This window comes from Diabrotica virgifera, chromosome 8, assembly GCF_917563875.1.
Source record: "Diabrotica virgifera virgifera chromosome 8, PGI_DIABVI_V3a".
Taxonomy (NCBI): domain Eukaryota; kingdom Metazoa; phylum Arthropoda; class Insecta; order Coleoptera; family Chrysomelidae; genus Diabrotica; species Diabrotica virgifera.
In genome coordinates, this window is record NC_065450.1 from 188250461 (window position 1) to 188276185 (window position 25725).

A 25725-nucleotide genomic window follows, 5' to 3' on the forward strand; every position below is an offset into this window, starting at 1 on the left:
GCACTTTTTGGAGAAAAATAATTTTTAAAGTATTTAAAAAAAATATGTATATCTGTTTTTAAAAAATGTTTGTAGCATCAAAAGTAAGCAAGTTACTCTGAAAATAAAGTTGATGTCTTTTTTTTGGCCAAAAAACTCGAAAGTCAACCCCCAATTAGCATCTTAAATCAAATTAATCATTACCGCTTCACAAGTTACTTTGCTCATGTATTATTTATATGATCTGTAAGTATCATCGGTTCAAAGGGCTTATTTAAAAAAATTGGTTTTAAAGTAAATCTGTTTTAATTTTTAATTTAAAAAAATGTTTTTTTCCAAATAACTTAAAATTTATTAATGTGACCAAAAATCACAAAGATTAAAAAAAATAGTTTTGCTGTTATGAATATTTTGGTTTTTTTGCTTTTTTTGGACGCCAAAAATTTGTTAAGATATGGCTGTTTTAAATTTGCATACACTCGTGATTATTGACTAGTTCAAGTCCTTTTAACTACTGCCCCTTCAAAAATAAGCACTTTGAACCGATGAAACTTACAGACATAAACGACACATACACGAGTAAAACAACATTAAAGTAAAATTGATTAATTTCATTTTTGATGCTAATTAGGGGGTGACTTTCCCGAGTTTTTTGACCAAAAAAAAAGAGATCAACTTTATTTTCAGCGTAACTTGCTTATTTTTGATACTATAAACTTTTTTTTTAAACAGATATACATATTTTTTAAACACTTTAAAAAAGTTGTAATGATTTTTCTCCAAAAAGTGCATGATTTTTTGGTTATTTCACGTTGAAATAATCCACTTTGAAATTTGACGGATATGAACCTCTTTTTCATTAGCTAGAACTTTGTTTCTACTGGGTCTAGAGATTTCACGCGTACACCATTTTTTTTTTCAATTTCTAATTTGCCATATTTTTGTTAAAACTCTTTTTTTCAATAAAATACTTACTTTTTGAGTTATTTGTCAAAAACCGCCTAAAACGTGTTTTTTTTTTTGTTGTTGAAAAATGAAGGTATTTACTCGAACCTAACTCGAAAGGTATTCAGTTGGTGAAAAAAATCTATAGAACAAAAGGTGCTTAGAATTAGACGTTTTATCCATTTCCGAACTTATTTTGAACATATATTTTTTCACCCCTTATAAAAGGTGAAACTCACCCCTAGGACAAAAGCACACAGAGGCCCAATATCATTTTTATTCTTCAACAGATTATCTATGTGTTTGCCAAATTTCATGTCAATCCAAGCGGTGCTTTAAAATTTAAAGCGAAAACCGTGATTCAATGTATTATAAGTTGCTACCCGTTGCTAAGGGCAACCGACACAATAAATCACAGTCGAAACGAAAAATAAATCTCCCCTACACTTTAAAAATCATTTTTAATAATTAAATGTAACTTTCGGTCCAATTTATTTTTATTTTAAGATAATATCAGTCTTTCTTTAGTCAATGACTGTGAAATAATTTCTTAATTGTTATAAATAATGTCAGTACGATTTAAGAAAACAAAAACAATTATCTCGGCTTCAGTTGGTCGTAGAAAATAATTTCTATTAGGTTTTGAATCTTTATTTTGTCTTCAGCAACAATAATCTGAAAGCTAGAAACTCATTGGATGTACAGGGGCGGCTTCAGTTCTTAATGTTTATAACGAAATTTGCCCCCTTATTTTCAAACCCGAAATAAGAGGTTGAAAAATGTTATACGCATTTATTTACATCAGAACATGAAAATATAAGTCTTTAGAAGGATAGTGGATCTTGGATTAACTCTGTACGATTTTTTTTCAAAAAGTTATAGCCTTGGACATTTGACCTCTTGGGATAAACAAATTATAATATCTAAGCAACAAGTTCACAAATCGGGCACTACAAATTTTTTTTATGTCTAGTATTGGAAGATCTTCATTTTAAAGTCTTAAAAAATACATAAAAGTTATTTTTACAATAAATAACGCAATTAACATTCGTATTAACGAAATTAAACTTGCAATAGCTCAAATTGTAGGTTTATTAATTTACTACATTTTTCTATTTAAAACTTTTTCTCTAAAATGAATATCCTAAGCTGCAAAATTAAAAATCTTTAAAAATTGCAAATTTAACAAAAATTTAAATCGTCATAAATAAAAAAACCGCACAAAGTTTTTGGTTACATTTTAGTATAAGTTATTCCTGGCATCGTCCTTTACAACACCTGATAGGTTTCAAAAATTCCTGAATTATATCCTGAAATCGACCTATTTTTCACCCACAGATTGGACTATAATCTGTTTCTAACCGAATTGGCACTTTACGAACAGAACATTACGGGCCACGGACTATGGAAAGATCATTTCGCAGTTGTCTAGCTGTAACATGATATGTACGCAAAGTTTGCAGATGTAAATAACGTTCATCTGCGGGGTTCGTGCACCTGGGAAGTCCTGGAACCGGTCTTCTTGTGTATTCTCCACTTTCTCTATATTTTCTTAAAGCCCTTGAAACGCGGGATTGGTGGATTCCCATACCATCAGCAAGATAATATTGCTGCGATCGTCCATCTTCAATTAAATCTACAATTTGGGCTACTTGTTCTGACGTTATTTATTTATTATTTATTGACGGACCGAAGTCCATTAGTACATAATACAATTAAAATGTCACACAAACTAGAAAAACAATTCAAAATAAGATCTAGTACAAAATTGGTAAATACATAATAAACAATAATAAAATTACTTGCTCTCATTTAACAATTGAGACCTAGTCCTATAGGCTCTGAGCTTCGCTGGTGGCGCTCCTGGCGGATTACTAATTCAACTTTCACCGGTAATTTTTAAATTTATTATTTAATTGTTATCGCTTAATATTTACAACGCAAAAAATTAATTAAATTGTACTCGATTTTTTATAAATTTTGCTAATCATGTTGACGTTCTATTGATAAAATATGAATTTCTTACTTCGGATACTTTCACAATTATCGTGTAGATGGATTACCGTTTATTTCAATCAACGATATTACGGAACATTAAAAAAACTCAAATTCAGTATTTAAAACGTAAGTATATTTAAGGTAAAAATATATACCACAGCTTTGACCAACTAATATTTTTTATAATTAATGTTTTTACTTTTACTTTTAAATTAAATAATTGACTGGCCAGTTGGTTGCTTAAACCAGTGCCAATAAAACATAAACACACACACACTTTTAAATTAACCACTTTGACATTTATGTCAAATTTCCGGTAAACGTTTACAGACTTGCCACTCTGGCGTTCGCGAATTTGTAAATATCCCCTCTACGTACGAGCTCACAGCGTATAATATAAAGTAATAAAATCTAAATATCTAAAACATTTTGCAATTGACAAATACAACTTATCTTAGAACAAAGACAATAACAGTAATTGACAAGTCAGTCCCGAAATTAAAACATTTAAGTTAAATATAAATGTAATTGTGTGGAAAACGCAGTAAAGTCGTTCACAAAGAAATCAACATGCGGAGACAATGTGTTTGCTAATTTAATAGTTTTAGTGAGTGCGCAGACTGCAGACTTTTTAGTCGGCCGATAGTTTAGTCGGCTTCTTAATCAGTACAGAGAGATATTCATTGGTGAATCGGTGTAGTGTGCGCATCTGCATACCTCTCTGTACTGATTAAGAAGCCGACTAAACTATCGGCCAACTAAAAAGTCTGCAATCTGCGCACTCACTTACAGAGATAGGAACTTGAACCATAGTTTGTACGGTTAATGACTTCGTGGAAGGTGGTCACAGAACGGGTGGTTCTTGAAGGTACACGTAGACCAATTTTATTTAAGAGTGAGATACAGAATTTATGACCATGTATTAGGTTATATAAGAAGCAAAGATCTATATGTTGACGACGACTCTGTAATGAGTCCAGTCGAATAATTTGCAGTAAAGATTCATAACTTTGACCAGTGAAATGCATCTTATGAGTATAATAACGTAAGAATTTACGCTGAACTTGTTCGATTTTATTAATGTGACAATTATATTGAGGTGACCAAACACATGATGCATAATCTAAATGTGGTCTAACCAAAGAACAATAAAGAAGTTTTAAAGAACGACCAGTCGTAAAGTCATAGGTACATCTTTTAACAAAGCCAAGCATCTTTAATGACTTAGAAACCATGCTATTAATGTGTAGGTTGAAATTCAAGTTAGTGTCAAGAATAACACCCAGATCTATAACTGAGTCAACTAATTGTAACCTAGTGTCCCGTATATAGTAAGAATTATTCTCAAAGTTTCTCAGTCGAGTAAAAGTTATAGCATGGCATTTGTTTGCATTTTAAGTCCATGCCATTAAGTGAGCACCATTCCACAAGATTATTAAGATCTGATTGCAAATTGTAGCGATCCAAATCAGAGGTAATTATGTGAAATAATTTAAGGTCATCAGCAAATAGAAGAAATTGAGCAAAATTGAAACTTTTATTTATGTCATTTATAAATAAATTAAAAAAGATAGGTCTATAACTATAATTTCATTAGAGAAATAATTCTTAATACGAACTAATTTCGAATCCAACTAAGCAGAGGATCAGAGAAACCTAACTGTTCGATCTTATGTAACAATAACGTATGGTTGACCCTATCAAACGCCTTGGAAAAATCTGTATAAATCGCATCTACCTGTTGTTTGCTTTCCAAGGCTTCATTTAAGAAGGAGGTATAATTTAACAAGTTCATTTCAGTTGATCTCCCCATAACAAAACCATACTGTTACTGTTGTTCAATGATTACGTTTTGTATTAGGCTTAATTTTGTCACATATTAAACTCTCGAACAGTTTAGGTATAGTATTAAGGATACTAATAGGTCTGTAGCTTTGAACCCTGCTTCTATCGCCATTCTTGAATATCGGTGATATAAAACTAACTTTCCAAACGGAAGGGAATTCACTCGTTTGTAATGATTTTTGAAAAATAAAGAATGTTACTCATTTTTTATGTTATGTTACTCATTTTTTGTAAGGATGCACCTCCTCATTGAAAACTCACGCAAACATAGTGCACAAATCAAATTCTGGAACACAAATGTCCAAAATAAATATTCCCTTTTATAGTCGGTTCGCTAAACTCAGACACAACTGGCTAGTGATTTTAGTAAGTAATTTTGACAATTTCGTAAAATAGGCAAAAAAATAATTACTAAATTGTTAATAATTACTAATACTCGTAGTTAATAATTAATAATAGTTAATAATTAATAGTTGGTAATTTTGCCAAATTTGGCAAAATTGACAAAAAACAAAAAAATTACCAACTAAAATCACTAGCCAGTTGTGTCTGAGTTTAGCGAACAGACTATAACATCGTTTTGTTTACTGTTCTTTTTTTCTGCAAAAACACGTTTTAACTTAAAATGTTATGGGTTTGTAGATACCTAACGAAGACGATAGATGAGTATTATAACATTCTGATAAAAAAAATTAAAATTTACTTTTAAACTTTTTTTGTTTCAAAAATTATGTGATTAGTGTATTTATGCTACATAACTTTTGTTTTTTATATAATCCCAATCTTGGTATATATTTTTAGAAGAGATGCCACGCCCCACTGAAATAATACAAGCTGAAGAATCGACAGCTCCGCGGTCCCCATTAAGAAGATCGTGTCGTATAATTGCAGTATCTTCTCCAATGCCGTCCGAAGCAAACACTATTAAAGAAAGTAATGAAGATAAAGAAGTTGAACAAACTGGTACAGCCAATAGAGGAAAGAGAGGTAAATATTAGTGTTTTATTTCTTTGTAAATTTTCTATCTGTTAAAACATTGCCCTATTTATCCCTTCGTTGAAAGATTATTTTCTACTTATTGCTATTTTTTCTCCTATAGTCTGTACAATTCCTTGGTTTTTAAATTTTCTAATATCTGTCTACACTGCATTCGATATGTCTTTATTCAGTGTCCTTGTGTGTTGTAGGTTGGTGTTTGTTTCACTCTTATTCAGCCCTGTAATGGATGACCGAAGTTATCTTTAAAGTTTGAGTTAAAGGACATCGCACACATCTTATGGAAAATATAATGTCACTCAAATTCAATAAAATTTATACGAATAGATTCGTTTTAAATTAACGGTCAAATCTTATCATTGCGCCAACTCCATATTTTCAATAATAATATTTTCAATAATAGCGGGGTTTAAGGCTCTTTTGAATAGCACCCAGAGCAATAGTAATTGTAACTGACAGTTTTACTGACTCCAAAAATGTGATTTCGATAAACTTTAATTGCAATTTGCGCCGTAATTAATCATAATTAAGAGTTGGCGCAATGATAAGATTTGACCGTTAATTTAAAACGAATCTATTCGTATAAATTTTATTGAATTTGAGTGACATTATATTTTCCATAAGATGTGTGCGATGTCCTTTAGAATAGAATAGAATAATTTTTATTTGCATAAAATTTTTACATATTTGAGCAAATAACGTCAATTAAAGGTAAAAGTAAAAAGAAAAGAGATTGTATAAATCTAAACTACGTACATAGAACAATTATCATAATTAAAATTAAAAATTAGACATTACATGTTACAAAAACAAAAACAACTAATACTCCAGGTATTCCACCACAGTATATGGTTCTACAATGACCAGATATTTAAATAACTCTCTTTTAAATCTTCCAAATAGAATCTCTTGTTTTAACGCTGATGGTAACTTGTTGTGGAATTTGATACAGGCATATAGTGGACTCCGTTCTGTTAGAGTAAGCCGGTGTATAGGGATAGCTAGGTTTAGAGCTCTTGTGTGATGAGTATGATTGGGGATGTAATGGTTAAATAATGAAGGGTTCTTAAAAAGAAACTTTAAACATTCATAAATGTAGATGGCTGGAAAATTAACTATATTTAGTAGTTTAAATTTCTCCCTGCATGAGTCCTTGATTTTCATCCCAAGAATAATCCGTATTATTTTTTTCTGAATGACAAGAAGCTCTGATGTTGCCACTGCATTTCCCCAGAACATGATTCCATAACGTAGTTGAGAATAAAAGTTAGTACTCTTTAAGCACTCTTATTGAGTAGCATGCAGAGTTCAGTTTTTTACATTACTGCAATAGGTGTACATCCCACTGCAGATATTGGTCAATGTAGATACCCAGGAGTTTGACAGAGTTGGATGTTTCTATGTGGTCTGATTGAATATTTACCATATTCGTGATCGGACCTCGAGACTGAATGGTTCTAAAATAGATTAGGACAGTCTTATCACAGTTCAACAATAATTTATTCCCAGCAAACTCTCGGCCCTCTCCAGATTTTCACCTGTTTTTAAGAGCAACTCTTCCAACAGTTTTGGCCCAAATCAGATAATTTAAGCCATCTGCGAAATTAATAAGGCTAGATGATTCATCTGTTACAGATTACAACACACATGATACAGCAAGATCATTGATGTATATAAGAAATAAAAAAGGTCCAAGAACACTTCCCTGGGGTACCCCCAACTCGAGATTCAGTGCTTCTGAGAGTGTTCTCTCACCATTAGTTTCCAGACAAACTCTCTCTGACCTTCCTGTGATAAATTACTCTATCCACCATAAAGCTGGGCCTCGTATTCCATACTTGTCAATTTTGATCAGCAGTATTTGATGATCTAAACTGTCAAATGCTTTTGACAGATCTAGAAAAACTCCTAGTGTTTTGTTTTTTAGTTCCAAGTTTTCAAGTATTTTAGTAACAAAGTCAAATATGAGTTGATTTGCCCTTTAGGAAACCATGCTGTGTTTGTTTGAGAAGATTTTTTGACCTGAAGAAATTTTCAAGTCTGTTATACATAGCTTTTTCAAAAATCTTAGAGAAGGACGAGAGAAGACTGATGGGTCGATAATTTTTCACTTTAGTTGGATCACCTTTCTTGTGCAGTGGTTTCACCAGAGCTATCTTTAAATTTTGCGGAAAGTAGCCATATGTGAAGGAATTATTTGTAATGTAAGTTAGAGGATAACTTAATTCATGTGCAACATACTTAATTATATTTGTGGAAATTCCATCTTGACCAGAGCTATGTTTATTTTTTAGATTTTGAATTATTTTTAGAATTTCAGTTTCAGAAACAGAAAACAAAAACATACTTTCTGAGACAGTGCTGATATTAATGTTGAAGTTTTCTACCGGCTTGATTTTATTGACTGCATATATAGCTGCATTTGCCAAGTGTTGATTTCATTGGATAGAGCATTTGACTCACCTTGTAAGCCCAGAACATTGGAGCTTTTTGAGTTCCCTTTAATTTCTTTGATTATTTGCCATGAAACTTTAGACGTGTTATCACTAGTTTCCAACCTTTTATGATAAAAGTGTTTTCGAGACAACCAAAAGTTTATTATATCTACGCTTTTCAGCCCTATAGTCCTCTCGATACAGCTCATTATTGGCACTTAAAGTGAACAAAATATCCAGCCGTGATTTACAGGAAGTAACCTCTGGTGTACTTGTCCAACTCTCTTTAGGATTTTTGCTATTAAATCTTTTTATAGGAAAACATTGCTGAAATAATGTCTATAATATTTTTAAATTTTTCCCATTGGCTGTCTATTTGTGAAGAATGACATGCAAAGAGATTTGGCCAATCAACCTGACTTAACAAGAATTTGAAATGTTGTTTGTTTTCTGCATTAAACTGACGTTTTTTAATACTTACCGAAGGCACTCCACCGATCTCAAATCTAACTATCTGAGCCAAATGATAACGTTAAGATAACTCTCAGGGATAACGATGCCCATAACTATTTACGTAAATTCGGTGTGACGTATCCGTCACCGTTATGAGATAGTTATTTCTTCAACGTTAAAAGAGAAATAACATTTGAGTAACAAAGTTTGAAATAACAAAAAGAACCTTATGCAGAAATAGTACAAGTTGGAGTGAGTGCGAGAGATTGATCGGAACATGACGCAGGCTTGACAGGATTGGAAAATAACCATAAAATATGCTTTATAAATTTCAACTCATATTCAACAATTATATCTCGATTTGATTTTTGTATGATTTTTAAAATTGTATTACCCTTCTATTCTTAAATTATTAGCTTTACTTTTTATTTTTAATTATTGTTTTAATCTTATTATTACCTACGTGCTTTTAATTGTTATTTGAGGTCTATTTTTTTGATATTTTTAATTTTGTACTGATTTATACTTGATATTAAATTAATAACATGCCACACAAAATCCTAGGACAACCTGAAGCAGCGTTCGTCGTTGAATATTCACTTGATTTCTATCTAAAAACAAGTAAAAATATGAACCTAACCTTACATAACTACAAAGTTATCTCATAACTTGAGGTTTAACGCCGCGTTATAAAGTGACAGTTGATATATCAGATAACTCAAGAATAGGTAGGGTTACCATAATTTATTAAGGCCAAATCCGGACAGGCGTAGTCCAAGGGGTTGTAGAAAAAGTAAAATGTGGATTTGACTATGTTTCTACCTCGAAATTGTACATACAGTGTGTTCCAACGAAAATTTGATCCCCCCCCCCCCGGCAAACTTAAGCACGTCAATTTGTATTGGAAGGGGGACGAATTTTCATGCTCTCAAATATAACCCCATATTGGCCCCCAGTGTTTTTTAATTAGCAAGTGTAGTCGAGTTGCACATCATTTGAAAGGTAGTTTTTTTTTCTGTACACGACCCTCTATTTTTTTTAGTTTGCGAAATAACTTTAAAGACTGTGTTGGATTTAACTAATTTATAATACATTTGTTAAGTCCAAAATTATCTTCGAACTTGTTATGTAAATTAAAAAAATAAAGTGTGTAGATAAAAAAATTACCTTTCAAATGATGTGCCACTCGATCACACTTGCTATTTAAAAAAAAAAGTGGTGGTTGATGCGGGGCAGTGGAGGGTTACATTTGAGGGCATGAATTTTGCATGAAAATTCGTCCCCCTCTCAATATAAATTGATGTATTTTTTTAAATTTTGAAGAAGCTCTTGGTTTCTGAATTTCGGGGGTGGTAAAATTTTCGTTGGAACAGACTGTATATGCGAAATGCATATGGCACAATTAAAAGCACAGCTGTTTCGCTACAATATGCACCTAACATCGAAAATCTTTGCCAGTTTAAAATACATATACACCTATGTTTTAATATACTTTAGACCTAGAATTTAACTAGGTGCTGCGCAGAATGAAATTTTCCCTCCGTTGGACCAAGTGTTTTGCATTTTTTTTTAGTAAAGAAAAAATCCGGACATTTCTTATATCCGGACACTAATCCGGACATGTCTTTCAAATCCGGACTGTCCGGACGAAATCCGGACGTATGGTAACCCTAAGAATAGGGAACTTGCATAAATTTTTAAATATTAAAATAATATTAAAAAACATAAGGTAACATGATCTTAAAACGCTTGCATGCGAAAAAAACAAATATTTTTAACCCGTACGCTAATTACGACGCTTTGAAAATGCTATAAAATTCAAATATCTTAGGAGGCTCTTGAACGTCCTTCTATTGGTCTGACGTCAGAGGCCACAGTCAACCGGGCTAGCAGTAACAACGCGATTAGGTATTACGGGTATATTACATTTTAATCGTATTTAAATGGAAATTACCAGCTATTATTTGTATTCTTGCATAGTTCTACAATCAGTTTATTTACTTTAAAGTGAAATTTATAAATCTTTAGAAATTACTAAGGTGTTTATAACGTATAAGTACTATTACTCACGAGGGGTTTTCAAAAGAAAGCGATTAAGTACAATAGTACATTTTAATCGTCTTTAATTGAAAATTCCTAGTATTTCGATCGTATTTTCCTTGTATTTCGATCACAAAATCATTGAGTAGATATACAAAAAAATCAATTTAAAATTACTTTCCCGATATTACTCCTGACTGTAAATTTATGAGTGCACAAACAATTTTTGTTATATTATCTGTATGTGATATCATTTTGCTATCAATACAGGCATGGGGGCTAGCAAGCAAATGCTCTTAATCTACTTATAACTCGTTCAATGTGAATTCTTAAACTAGCTACTCTTTTTGTTTAAAAAACTTCACTTTTTGTAAGTTTTTGTACTTGAAGATACACTTGGTGGTCTAATTAATTGGCAATCTCTGCTAACTAACAAATGCTCTATGTGTTTAAAACCCCTGTCAGCCATTACCGCCTCTTTCGGTGGAAGAACATTTAAAAAACCACTATGTTCAAGAATAACTGCATCCGATGTTCTTCCACCGAAAGCAGTAGAATTAAAATTAATAATCCCATCGGGAGTGCAAGCAATTAAATATTTTAGAGTATTGCACTTTTTGTATTCAGACCATGTTAAGGACTGTTTAACAGAATCTGATGGTTTTTCAATTTCAATTTCTAAGCAATCGATAATACAAAATACTTTACTACGAGCTCGAAATGCTAAGGGCAAGTTTAATTTAACTGAACTCACTTGGGGATTAAAAATACAAGATCTTAAATATTTACTAAGTAATGGAACAGATTTTACAAATATTCTCGAAGCATTGCTTTCGCTTATGCCGAAATCATCTCCAAGAGACATAAATGTTTGTCCTGTTCTTATCTTTTTAAGAGTTAAAAATAGATGCATTGATTGAGTCTTACAATATTTTTCCATTAATTGAAACGCGTAAAATGCATATTCTGGTAGCCCCATTTATACAGTCTAGGCACAGTATAAAGAGGAACAGTAGAACCACTCTCCGAAAAATTGGAAGTAAAATCTGTAGTCGCGCATGGCGACCGCGCAATGTTCTTAATCGCTTTTGCCCCACTCTCGCATTGCTAGTCGCATAGAAACGTACGGGTTTTAACAGGGAAAACCCGCATCCACCACTAGTGAACTGCCAATTGCGTACTGCCGGTATTACTTCTTGAGATCAAAGCGCCGACAGAGGAGTGGTTTTACTGTGGAACCTCTATATACTGTGGTCTAGGTCTGTATTGTAACTTCATCACTGTACACTTCAAAGACAAGCTTTTAAATTGTTTTGCTTCCTCTTCTTTAGTATCTTCATCACAAGATAAAGAATCACTTTCATTGTACCAACAGTCGTCACTACCACTATATTCACTATACTCTTCAAATACAGAACTTCCTGATTCACTTTTTGTATCTTCAAATATTTGCAAGTCTTTTATAGGTGAAGTTCCTGCATCCTTATTATGTATTTTCAATGGCGACAACCCGACTGTAACACTCCTTTGAAATTTGCACTGAATACCTTTACTTCTTATTTTGATGTGAGTCTGTGTTGATGCATTATTCAGTTTTTGAGGTAAAGCTGATTGGTTTAATTCAGGTCCTGATTGTACTAAGTTTGTGAAACTAGGATCACATTGTCTCTTATCATCATTGTCCTCTAAAACAGACTTAGATGTAGAAGCGGCATCTTGAAGAAGCTGTCGTTTAACCCTTTTAAGGGCTGCTTCCCTCACAGGCTGAGAAAAAGCTCGTTTTCTGTCTGGTTGACAATCAAATATGTGCGGGACAACACCTGACTTAATAATTTTGGGACCACCCATAATCTTGAATTTTATATAGTTATCCATATCTTGTTCCAACTGCAACACATAAACAAGTATAAGTAGGCACTTTTCATGAAACGATAACTAATTTTTTTTAAGTAGAAAATAGGTACCTAATTAGATAAATACTTACATCAAAATGATCCTCACAGACATAAAGACCTATGCTTTTTTGTGAAATATCCTTTTATCTCGCCTGCATGCCTTTAGCCGTTTTAATCAACGTTTTGGTTCTTTTGGTAGAGTAAAAAAATTTTTGTTGGATGTTCTGACAGTTGTGCTTTTGCATCCCGGCACTATACAGTATATTGCGCAGATTTGATAAAGTATATTACACACTAAATACATTAAACTACACTAAATTCAATAACATAAATACCGAGCAAACGTCACAGTTATTCGACACGCACAACTGGCAATGGCAAACTGCATTCAAAGCAATAGCCCACCGAACGGGCGAAAACGATAAGAGTGGCCTGTGACGTCAGACCCAAGCTCGCGCTTTTGAAGTTGTTTGAAACGGAAATTTTAGGTGCGGAACTTTGATCAGATGTTGTACGTAGACTATTCATTGTTAAGACGTAATATTTTGAATATAACATTTTTAAACATAAATTAACGATTTTATGCAAAAAATTTTTTTAGTGCAAGTTCCCTATTGTCAAGAAATAACGCAAGTAGTTAAGTTAAATATGATACATCACACCAGTTCGAGGATTATAACTTAACTACAGGATAACTTTACGTTAAAGATAACTTCGGTCATCCATCACAGGGCTATTATCTTAGAGTGACAGGTGACAATGCATTTATCATTAAACACACCTTGACACAAGAAACGAAGCAAGCAATAGAAACGAGCCCAGCTTGAGACATTTTCTGTTTACTTTTTTGTAATTAATATTTAAGAGGAATCAGAACTGTCATGTCGTTAATATTAGTTGTACTCTTACATATTTTATGGTACTTCAATTACTTTTTATTTTAGGATCATCAGTAACTAAAGATAATGGAGAAGCAAGCATTGAACCAGGAAAAACTAGATCTCGAAGATCGTCTACTTCCAGTGAAAGTTCTTTGAAAATTGAAAAAGAAACTGTGAAACCTATTAGAACACGTAGAAGCTCAGCAACTCGTGAGGAGGAAACCAAAAAACCTATCAGAGGAAGGAGGAGTTCTATACAATCTGATATTGAGGAAGAAGTTGCGAAGCCTGTCAGAAGTACACGAAACTCGATACAAAACGAGAAAGAAGTGGAAGAAGAATCATCTGTAAAAACAATTAGAGGAAGAAGAAGTTCAGCTCAAGATGATGTGAACGAAGAACAACGGCCTGCAAGAATTACTCGTAGTAGGACGTCTATGTCTAGAGATGAAGAAACTAAAGATGCTGCTGAACCAGAACCAAGAAGAACTACTAGAAGTCGTCGATCGTCAATTGATGCTGAAGACGACACAGTACCTAAACAAGTGAAAACTCCAATGAAACCTAAAAGAAGGCTCTCAGTGTCTGAAACGGCTGCTATTTTAGAACCTATAGATGAAAAAGAAGAAGCACAAAACACTGCAAAACGTAAAGATGAAAGTGTCCCAGGAAGTAGTGAGATAAAAATAAATACAGACAAAACTAATGAGCTTTATATTATATGTGAAAATAGTTTGGGTGATGAAGATGGACGAAAAAGTTTAACGCCAAAAGCTTCACCAAGTCTCAACAATGAAGGAAAATCAAGAAAGGGAAAATTGGAGAAAAGTGAACTCAAAGGTAGCCCAGTTATAGTTCCTGAGGGAGGACGTCTAACACCAGACAGTCAAACGGTTAGAAAATCACCTAGAATTCAAGAAAAGATAGAAAAATGCAAATCTGGAGAACACACCCCACATAAGAAGTGTACATGTTGTGATGAGGAACTTTCAAATTCCCCTTCCCGCAGAAAAATAGGTTTGAAAACACCAGAAGAAAACGATCTAACATGCAACGTCAATGTAGAAGACATACAGTTTTCAACAAAAGTTATACATAATGATAAATCGATACAGATGAAAGAATGTCTTGTCGATGATGATGTATTCACATCAGAAACGGTAGTTATTCAGAAAACCGAAACGAAGTGTCTTATTAGCGATGGTTCAGATGGATCGTTTCAATTTAATCTGTCCAAGAGCAAATATGAAACTACAGAAAGCGAAGGTGACCTAAACGATTCTAAGGCAAGTGATAGTAGCGACAAAGAAAACGCTCATCTAAATCTAGAAAAAAATTCAAAACCCCCAATCACTGCTGAGCAGAATGTTTTGGAAAAATTAGCTGCATCTGCCAAACCAGAACGAGTTCAAAACATAACTCTGAATCGTGTTTCGAATGTCTTCAGACCTAAAAATGTTGATTACAGTTTTGTCGAAGCAATGGACGTTGATACTACCCTAAACCTAGATGTTTCTAGAATGGAAAAGAGCCACATCATACCAAACGAAAATTCAAAAACTATTGATCTAACTGTGGATGAAACTTTTTCCTTAAATTTATCTGATACTTATATCGAAAATTCCGAAGATACAACAATATCAAAAGGTTCTAAAACGATCGAAAACAATTTGGAGGATGAAACTAATGAAAAAGAAAATACGACATTAAATATAAGTAAAGAAAATCATGAAAATGAAAGAAATACAGAAGTTAAAGAAAACGCCCAAGAAATATCTTCCTTAGATGTAGACAAATCGAAACTAAAGTCATTAAAGGAAAGTCACAAAGAAAATAGTGTTGACTTAAAAACGGACTCTCTCCTAAATAAAACCGACTGTAAGGATGCAGAAAATAGAGAAGATATAACTGAGAATGAAAACGAAGTTAGTATAGAAGAATCACAAATTGCTTCAAAAGAATCCGAATCTGTCACAGTAGACTCATTACAAAATATTACAGAAAATCATCACGATGTAGAAACCATCTCAAATATTGAAGATCGTTCTACGGCTGATAAAGCTGCTGCGGAAGAAATAGAAGAAGAAGACGACAGATTTAGCGAAACCGATGAAAGAGAAGAATCTCGCAAGAGCAAGGATTGTCAGTCTATCGAGGTGAAAGAGGAGGAGGAAGAAGATGATCGATTTACTGAGACCAAAGATATATCAGAAGATTATGAGTTTGATGTGTCAGATACAGAGGAAGTATCACCCGTTATTCCTACACAATCTGAATCGCTTAGAAATGAGACTGTTAAAGAAGATATTCTTAATGTTAGTCGGGATGAGGAACAAAGTTCTGAGATAATAGAACGTGAAGATGATCCAGAAATTGACATTGAAACATTAGAAGAGGATGAAGAGTTATCCAAAGAAATTAAAAATAATGATGAAGCTACAATTAATAAAAATGATAGTGATCAGCCAACAAAAGATAGTCATGAAAAAATAACTGAAAGTGCTAAAATTTTCATTACATCTGATTACCTAGAAAAAGAATCAGTAACTTCTTCGGTTGATGATAAATTTGCATGCTCACTGAGATCCAGTGATTCAGTTAGTACAGAAGAGAATGCCATACAAGCAGATCAAGAGCAAAACATACGAGAAGATCAAATTGCTATAACGGATACTTGTGACTGTAAAGAAGAAAATAATAGAATCACTGAGGATAGTGTTAAGTACGACGATATGGAAAATACTTTTCAAGACATAGTTCAAGACGATAAGGATGAGGAATTATCTGCAACACCCACAAATACCCAAGATAAAGCTGAAGAAATTGAATCAGATATTATTGACCATCAGAAAAAAGAAACTTCTCAAAGTATCATCATGGATAATAAAAAAGAAAACGGTCTGGATGCAACACAGTTAATACATGACCAAAAAGAAACTATAAGCTCTGAAAGTACCTCGAGTAGCAGTTTATCTGAATTAGAAAACGAAGAGAGAAATGAGTTACCGGAAAAAATGGGAATGTCAGAACTTTTAAATCCAATCAAGGCACAAGAAGAATCAAATAATACACAATTGTCTGTTGTAAATTCTACCAGTCTAGAACTTGAACCGCAAAAATCATTCGAAATTTCAGCTGCCATAAGTCCTAAAAAGGGAAAAAAGAGGAAATCGGAAATTCTTACTGTAGACCTAGCAAAAATTTCCAAAAATATAACAAATAATCAAGGAGATACACTCGAAAATAATCTTGGAAATGTAGATAAATCATCCAAAATTTCAACAGTCATAAGTCCTAAAAAAGGAAAAGATAGACAATCGGAAATTGTTACTGAGGGCCCAGCAAAAATATCGGAAGAGAACACAAATAATCAAGAAAATACACCCGAAAACAATCTTGAGAATGTAGAAATCCATAAATCATCTGAAATTTCAGCAGCCATAAGTCCTAAGAAAGGAAAACAGAGAAAATCGGAAATTTGTACTGTAGACCCAGCAAAAATATCCGAAGAGAACGCAAATAATGAAGAAGATACACCCGAAAACAATCTTGAAAATGTAGAAACCCATAAATTATCTGAAATTTCAGCAGCCATAAGTCCTAAAAAAGGAAAAAATAGACAATCGGAAATTGTTACTGTAGACCCAGCAAAAATATCGGAAGAGAACACAAATATTCAAGAAGATACACCCGAAAACAATCTTGAAAATGTAGAAACCCATAAATTACCTGAAATTTCAGCAGCCATAAGTCCTCAAAAAGGAAAAAAGAGAAAATCGGAAATTGTTACTGTAGATCCAGCAAAAATTTCCGAAGAGAAAACAAATAATCAAGAAAATACACCCGAAAACAATCTTGAAAATGTAGAAACCCATATATTATCCGAAATTTCAGCAGTCGTAAGTCCTAAAAAGGGAAAAAAGAGAAAATCGGAAATTTTTACTGTAGACCCAGCAAAAATGTCCCAAGAGAAAATAAATCATCAAGAACATACACCCGAAACCCATAATTCATCCGAAATTTCAACAGCAAGTCCTAAAAAAGGAAAAAAGAAAAAATCAGGTATCGTTGCTCTGGAAATAACAGAAGAGAAAGAGAAAATTGACGTACATCCAGCACTAAATTCGAAAACAAATGAGGAAAACAATGCAAAAATTAATAAGAGATTTTCGCTTGACCATTGGTTTGAGTCCTCAACTGTAGACGATCCACCTGAACCAGAAGATATAAGAACAAAGGTTAAAGACTCAAAAAACAAAAAGAAGCAGCATGACATAAATTCAGATGAATCTCCGAAAGATAACAAACGAGATACAGAACCTACTAAAGTTGTCAAAAAGAACGAAGCCGGAAAGAAACTTAATTCTACGCAATTTTTGGAACAATATGAAGATCCCAGATTGGACGCTGAACTGGAAAGATTACTTAAAGAAGCTGAAGATTCCAAATTTGATGGAGATTCCAGCTCTGATGAAGATTCCAGCTCTGATGGAGATTATGAAGAGCAGTCCGGCAATAGTTTTCTTGATGATATGGCGGAAGAAGGAGAAGAGGACACACCTTCAGAAGATAGTAATGCTATTATAGGTACGTTAATATAGTATTTTTTTTTCATTCTTATTTTTTCCAATTTCTGGTGCGATAGGCTAGGCAACACGAAGGTGTTTATACTGATTGGATGATTGTTATACTGACATCAGGGGCCTGATTCTAATTCATTTCGATGTCGCAATTTAATTGCGAGTCCGCCATGACAGTCGCAATTTATAGCAATTCTTATTCATTTCGATATTAGTTCCAACAGGGGATATTAACGTTATCATTTTGACACTGCTCAGAATTTGGGTTGGTCCTCCTATTTATTGGATTTATTCTTAGAATATAAAATAAACCAGGAAGGAGTACAATGCGAAATTACTTCGAGCCAGGAAGGAGGTTGCAAATGGCGATCAGCTGTCAGATTTGCTTTCTATCTCCAGTGACGTACCTTTGAAAGAGGGAAGAAAAGAAATTCTTAACCATTTTATTACATCTTTGATGTTAAACAAACAGCTATAGATCAAAAGAAAATACGTGTTAATATAATATTTTGTTGAAAGTCAGTTAAATAACATTTTATTATACTAATAACTTCAGTTGATTGATTGCATATACAGGAGCTTTACCAGATGGTACGCCTATGCACACAGCTGATCCAATACACAAACACCTTCTACCTGGTTGACAAAAACTTATGAGTCATCCACAGACGTTCAAGATGGCCGATTCCGCTAGAAATTTAAGGTGTTGTTTATATATGATAGACTCCTTCCTGTTTATTTTATATTCTAAGGATTTATTGGCTATGCAACCACCGCAACGTTTGTTGATAGTCTGGTCAAATTATCGAAAAAATGTCATTTTGGGAAAAGTTATTTACCAGCTATTTGCTTGCTAAAATCGAATCTTAAGATTGCATATATTAGTAATATGGGGTATGGCAAGTCCGCAGAAAGTGTGTTATTTTATTTATAAACAAATTAGCGCTCTCAAATCTTCTTTTTTTTTTCAATTAGTGCTCTGTAACTATAAGATTTATCCTTTAAACCAAAAACACTCAAATAAAAATTCACCGCAATTTAGTTCTCCACATTTATTTTTGTTTTCGATTTCCTTCAACAAAAATTTTACTAGGAAAATCCGAGCTTTCCCAAAAAATCTGCAATTTTCAATTAAAATTTTAGGAAAGTAATTATTTATCAATAATTAAATAAATTGGTGACATGACAGATTTTTTATAGTAGATTATATATCAGGAGGCCGGCGACAATCTAACCAATAGTTTAGCAATAATTAAAATGTTAATTAAAAAATTTCGGTCGAAATAATAACCAGAAAGATTGTGATACACCAAAATAACTAGGATTTTCGTATAAAAAAAGCACTACATATACCTATTCAACGTACTTTATAGAATTGAAATTGGACTAATTGAGCGGTCTCAGGAATGTTATAAAGAAACAATTTTTTGGCTTATAAACAAATGGAACCCCTCAGAAAATATCAGATTAAATTAAATTAAGTTAACGCTGTCGAAAAGGGCACGGCTTCTTCTTCTAAGAAAAAGAAATCGAATTGAGTGGTTCCAGGTATAACCGGTCAAATATGACCGGCATTTGCGACAGAGTTATAAACAACAGGATTTCAATCTTTGAACCGTTACCTTTTTATTCCGGTCCTCTTTGTACATACAAATTTTCATATCTTCAAGACACTCATAGCAAAAAATATTTAATTACCAAGTTATTTAATTATTGGTAAATAATTACTTCCCTAAAATGTTAGTTGAAAATTAAAGATTTTGTTTGGAAAACCTGACTTTTCCGAGGAGAATTTCCGCCGAAGGAAATCGAAAAAAAAAATCTATGTGCCGAATTAAATTACAGTGAATTTTTATGTGAGTGTTTTTGGTTTAACGTTAAAATCTTCTGAGTTACAGAGCAATAATTGAAAAAAATATTTCGGAGCGCTAATTCGCTTATAACCCATATAGCACACTTTGTGTGGACTTTGCATAGTTATATTACTAATATATGAAATCTTAAGATTTGATTGCAGCATGTCCAGCAATAAAATAGCTGGTACATAATTTGCCTTGTTTTATACTAATGTTCCCAGATTATTACCTTACATCTTTATTGAGTTGATAATTCACGTTGTGAACATTCTCAATTACATATTATATTTCTAATTTAATACCAGCCATATTAATACCTTTTGCTTTAGTTTTCCTTGCAAGAAACAAACAAAACACATCTCCTAAACTAAACCTAACCTCGCTTTCGGCCATTCATTCATGTCCGTGTCACAATAATTTCGACTCGAAATTATAATATCAACCACTTTTTTGGAGTCGCTATTAATTTCGATAAGTCGCTATTTTATGACATCATTTCGTAAGTTCAACTAAAATCCACAAGGCTCGCACAGTCGCACTTCAACGTCGCCATATTGATTGCGACTTGTTTTGAGTCGAAATTTGAATTAGAATCAGGGCCCAGGTATGTCACTCTACTTTCTGATTTCTGTTAACCATTGGGGTTCTCTACGACTTGGCCCAAGGTTAATAGATTGGGCGTAGGTTGTCTCGTAACTATAGACCAATCAAATGCTCGCTTTTTAAAGGCGGGAACACGTCACCCGTACGACACTTTTGAAATTGTCATAAGGTTCAATGCTAATAAAAGGTTCAAAAACTTAGGTTTTGCAATATATTTTGGGATTTTTTGGGTATAGATATATTAAGTGGTTCTTATATTGATAATTATATCAATTTTTCCCTTAAAAATCAGTAGTCTGCTGACAAAAAAATAGAATTGATTTGAAGAAGATTTAACATTTATTGTGTGTTTTACAGTGGCGGCTCGTGATTTTTACAATAGGGGTGGCTATACCTAACTGTAAAATATCTAGACAAATTTGCACTAGCAAAAAAAAATCCGCCAAAAAATCTAATTTAAGGCTCCATTTTTTGACCATTTTTTATTTACATTTTATAATATCATCATTAGTTAGTCTAATTGTAAAAGTGTATTACCAAAGTTTGTGTCGTTTATTTGTTAACAATTCTGTCTCTGTAAGTAGATATGCATAACAAAATAAATAAAGATTTAAAGTTTTGCAGTTCATTCAGGTTGAAGGTTCACATTTTTTAAGATACTCAACTGAATTTTTTTAATTCTAAAAGCAGCCTACTGCGAATCCAAAAACACGGTAAATTACCGATATTTTGCTTTGCATTACAGATGTCGGAAAAAGTTATTTGAACAAGTTGTTCCAAATATTATTCTAATCCCACATACCAAATTTCATCACAAAATTCGCACTTTTAGTTTTTTCATTATTTGTAGTCAGGATCCTAAAATCGCAGAGGAGGCTGCTGGCCGATTAGCCGTCATTGCCCAAACTCCGGGCAGCGTGTGCGTTAAGCGATAATGCAGCTCTAAGGAGACCGCGTCTCCTTAAACTACCATGCTTAAACTCTTAAACGCTGTTGGGTTGCGCGGAGCATTAGCAAGTGAGATTTTCCGGCCAGCAGCCTCCTCTGCGATTTTAGGATCCTGTCTGCAAATAATTAAAAAACTAAAAGTACGAATTTTGTGATGAAATTTGGTATGTGGGGTTAGAATATTATTTGGAATAACTTGTTCGAATAACTTTTTCCGATATCTCTAACGCGAAGCAAAATAGCAAAGTAAACAAAACAGTGTAGCACATATAAAAAATTTATGGGGAGGCTAAGCCTCCCTTGCTTCCTCTGACCAGCCGCCACTGGTGTTTTAAATGGAGATAACAGTTCAATTCAAACAAAAGCCCAAAACAAAAAGTAGAAAAATTTTAGCAAAATTACATATTTATTATGATTTTTCTGAAATTGGCAGCATTTTTATGATGTAGTCATAGGGAAAAAAACTAATAATATGAATAATTTATTTTTAGATTAAAATACAAAAAATTATTTGTCCTTCAAGCACTAATCCATTAAAAATGTACCATGTATACCTACGTATTAATTAAAAATTAAACAAATAAACAATATTAAAGAAAATTATATAGAAATATTCGAAAACGCAACCACAACATAAAAAAGAGGGTTAGGTTTGAACCACAAACAACAACTGTCAAGTGTCAACCTTGACTTTGTCGTACGAGTGACGTAGTCATTCCCCTCCCCCTCGCTTCCGCCCACATAGTTACGAGACAACCTGCCTCCTATCTATGAACCTTGGACTTGGCCGTCCGCACATGGGTCCATCGAAGACACGCCTCGAAGTTCGCGCGTCTTGCTCGTCTTGTACGAACCCTGCGGCACAAGCGATTGCTCTCCGCACATTTGTCGATTCAGTTTGCTCACATCTTCCAACCAGGAAGAACGCATTTTTTATATATCAACCAAAACGACTATTTCGATCTCTAAAAAGTACGGTATTGTTACATTTTTAATATAATTTGTATACAATGTGCATTATACAATTGAGGGTATTTTTCTACTTCCCCAACGAATTTTATCGGTTTGTTCCAACACAACGAAGAACCGTCATGTAACGATTACGTTACTAGATAATTAACGTTCCATTGATTCTATGGGAACGAAATAATACGTTCCATGGTACTGCGCAGGACGGTGATCGTTACATGGACGGTTTCTCGTTGTGTTGGAACAAACCTATAATAAACACCTAAAAACAAAAGTTCAGTGTTTTCAGAATTTTATATTACAAACAATATATTTCCACAAAGCTACTAGCACTACACTCAACGAACATAAAGTTCACCAATCTTAAAAAAACAAATTTAATTTAGCGCAAAAATCAAGAAAAAACGAAGGAAACAAATAAAATAAACTTCCCTCCATGACTGGAAACGCGCGTCTCACTCGAACTTTCTCGTGCGCTACCGATCGCAAGGGGCGACAGTCGTACAAGACGAGGAGAGGGTCTAGGACGTTTCATCGCCGCCGTTTCGATGCCGGCAGTTCATCGCCAGTCAGTTAATCGCTATCTGATATATTTCCGAATTTTCGACAGTTACAATTATTATTTATTTTTAGTATTAATTAGGAATTCTAGGAAATGCGAGATATGACGGCGATGAAACGGACTGGCGATGAACCGGCGGCGATGAAACGTCCCATTCCGCGAGGAGATTTGCAATCCTAAACGCTCCGTCTACGGAGCTGAATGCCACAGCAAAGGAACTTGAGTGGCGGGAGAGATCTACGCGACTGGAATCGAGTCGAGTACTTTGAGCGTCGACCCATGTGCGGACGGCCTTAGTCACCTATGACCTATAATTTTGCCTACGAAGATGATTTTCAGGAATGTATAATTATCGAAGCTAGGACTAATAATCCCCGGACAAACAATCCCCACAAATTGTTTTGGACAAAATATCCCCACAAAAAATCCTGGACAAAAAATCAAAAAAGAAATATTTGCTGCCGAATAGTTCTCTAAAAGTTTTCCCGTGAATGCAATCGACGCAAATGTTTTTCAGCCTCAGTGCATGAGAGTTATAGCAATCGCCATGAAACCAGTTTTCGGCACGAAAATAATGATTAGCAATTATAATATACAGGGTGTCCAGAAACTCTACCAACAAACGAAGACAGGAGATTCCTCAGATAATTTTAAGACAATTTAACCCAATTCACCTAGTCCGAAAATGCTTCTTAAGGGAGCTAGATCTCTTTGAAGATGGCGTCATGAAATTAGTTTTTCTTAAATACCTCCAGAACGCTTCTATTTAGAAAAACGAAAATTGGTATGCATATTTAATTTTCAGAGATGAATCAATTCCATCCATTGCAAATTTCTAGTACCGGTCATAGGCGTCCGTTTTGGGTAGAGCAACGGGTATTTTATCCCATAACTTTTTTGTCCTTAACTTTTATGCATTTTTGACACCGGATTATTAAATTGTGAGGTATTCTAGTACTAAAAGGTACTCTTGCTTTAAGTCGGTAGGGCACACCGTTTTCTAGAAAAATCGATTTGAAAGTTTTTCGTTTTTGGAATTTGAAAAAAAATTAAAAAAACTTTTCAACAAAAAACGAAGTATTTTACGAACATAAAGTAAGAGTAACTTTTAGTACTCGAATACCTCATAATTTAATAATCTAGTGTCAAAAATGCTCAAAAATTCAAGACAAAAAAGCTATGCTATAAAATAACTGTTGACCTACCCAAAACGGACGCCTATGACCAGTACTAGAAATTCGCAATTAATGAAATCGATTTATCTCTGGAATAAAAATAAATGTACCAGTTTTCGTCTTTCTAAACAGTTTTTTTTGAAATTTTTTTTTAATTCAAAAAGCGAAAAATTTTCAAATCGATTTTTCTAGGAAACGGTGTGTCCTACCGATTTAAAACAAGAGTACCTTTTAGTACTAGAATACTTCACAATTTAATAATCCAGTGTCACCAATGCATAAAAGTTATGCGATAAAATAACCGTTGCCCTACCCAAAACGGACGCCTATGATCGGCACTAGAAATTTGCAATGGATGGATTAGATTTATATCTTGAATATAAATACGCGTACCAATTTTTGTTTTTCTAAATAGAAGCGTTCTGGAGGTATGTAAGAAAAACTAATTACAAGACGCCATCTTCAAAGAGCTCTAGCTCCCTTAGGAAGCATTTTCGGACTAAGTGAATTGGGTTAAATTATCTTAAAATTATCTGAAGAATCTCCTGTCTTCGTTTGTCGGCAGAGTTTCTGGACACCCTGTATAATATTAGCAATATAACAAATTAAGCATGAATTTTAATTTCGATTACCAAATTTCGAATTCCAATTGTAAGTTTTTTGGCTGTGGGAATCGTATTGTAATTATTCGCTTAAATTTTTTGCTCACTCTGCTTAACTGAGCAGATAAATATGGGGTCCGGACAAATAATCCCCGGACAAAAAATCCCCACAAATTATCCCTGGACAAAAAATTCCCAGACAAAAAATCCCCGGACAAAAAATCCCCACAAAAAATCCCGGACAAATAATCCCCACAAAAATCCCGGACAAAAAATCCCGAAGAATATCTGCTACCGAATAGTTCTCTAAAAGTTTTCCCGTAAATGCAATCGACGCAAATGTTTTTCAGCTTCAGTGCATGAGAGCAGATAATCAGTATTCGCGGTGTGCAAGTACTTGGAAGGGAAACGAGAAACGACCGTGCGCGAGTCGCGGAGAAATATTGCAACTATCTTAAATAATTCATATTGTCAATTGAAATTGTCAAATTGACGTATATTTCATACCTTCTGTCATTGACGCAGAAAAATTATATATTGCTCCCCAATATTGATATGATATGCAATTATTATATAAAGGTAAATTTAATTAATTGTATTTTGCTTGCAGTACTGCATTTTAATAACTAATTTTATTTACTACATACAATTGTTTACGTTTGCTAAACATAACCTACATCTTAATTTTTCTTCTTATTATTTTTTTGGACTATGGCCTTGACAATTATCCAGCAACCAGGACTAATATAATTGGACAATATAATTAAAAGTGCGAATAAAAGTACAGAGCGTAGAAATAGAGGTCGCTTTGCCGAACTTGCACAGTCCCAGTACGATTTTATAGGTATCAAAACAATTGAAATTTCCACTAATTTCAATTCCAATTCCAGAACCACGCATCGCGAGGAAAGTTATACAAAGCTTTTCGATTATTTTGACTCTTTTGGTGCTTTTGGGAACAAA

General features: G+C 33.5%; 1 protein-coding gene across 2 annotated transcripts in view; it reads left to right on the forward strand.

The window, feature by feature from the left end:
- The window catches only part of LOC126890529 (myb-like protein X), a 40585-nt gene that overhangs the window by 5391 nt on the left and 9469 nt on the right, over positions 1-25725 (forward strand). For both annotated transcript variants that reach the window (XM_050659533.1, XM_050659534.1), the window contains exons 2-3: positions 5569-5754; positions 13531-18054. In XM_050659533.1, coding sequence (XP_050515490.1) covers positions 5574-5754; positions 13531-18054 — 4705 coding nt within the window. In that variant the 5' untranslated portion in view covers positions 5569-5573. The remainder of the gene's footprint in view (positions 1-5568; positions 5755-13530; positions 18055-25725) is intronic.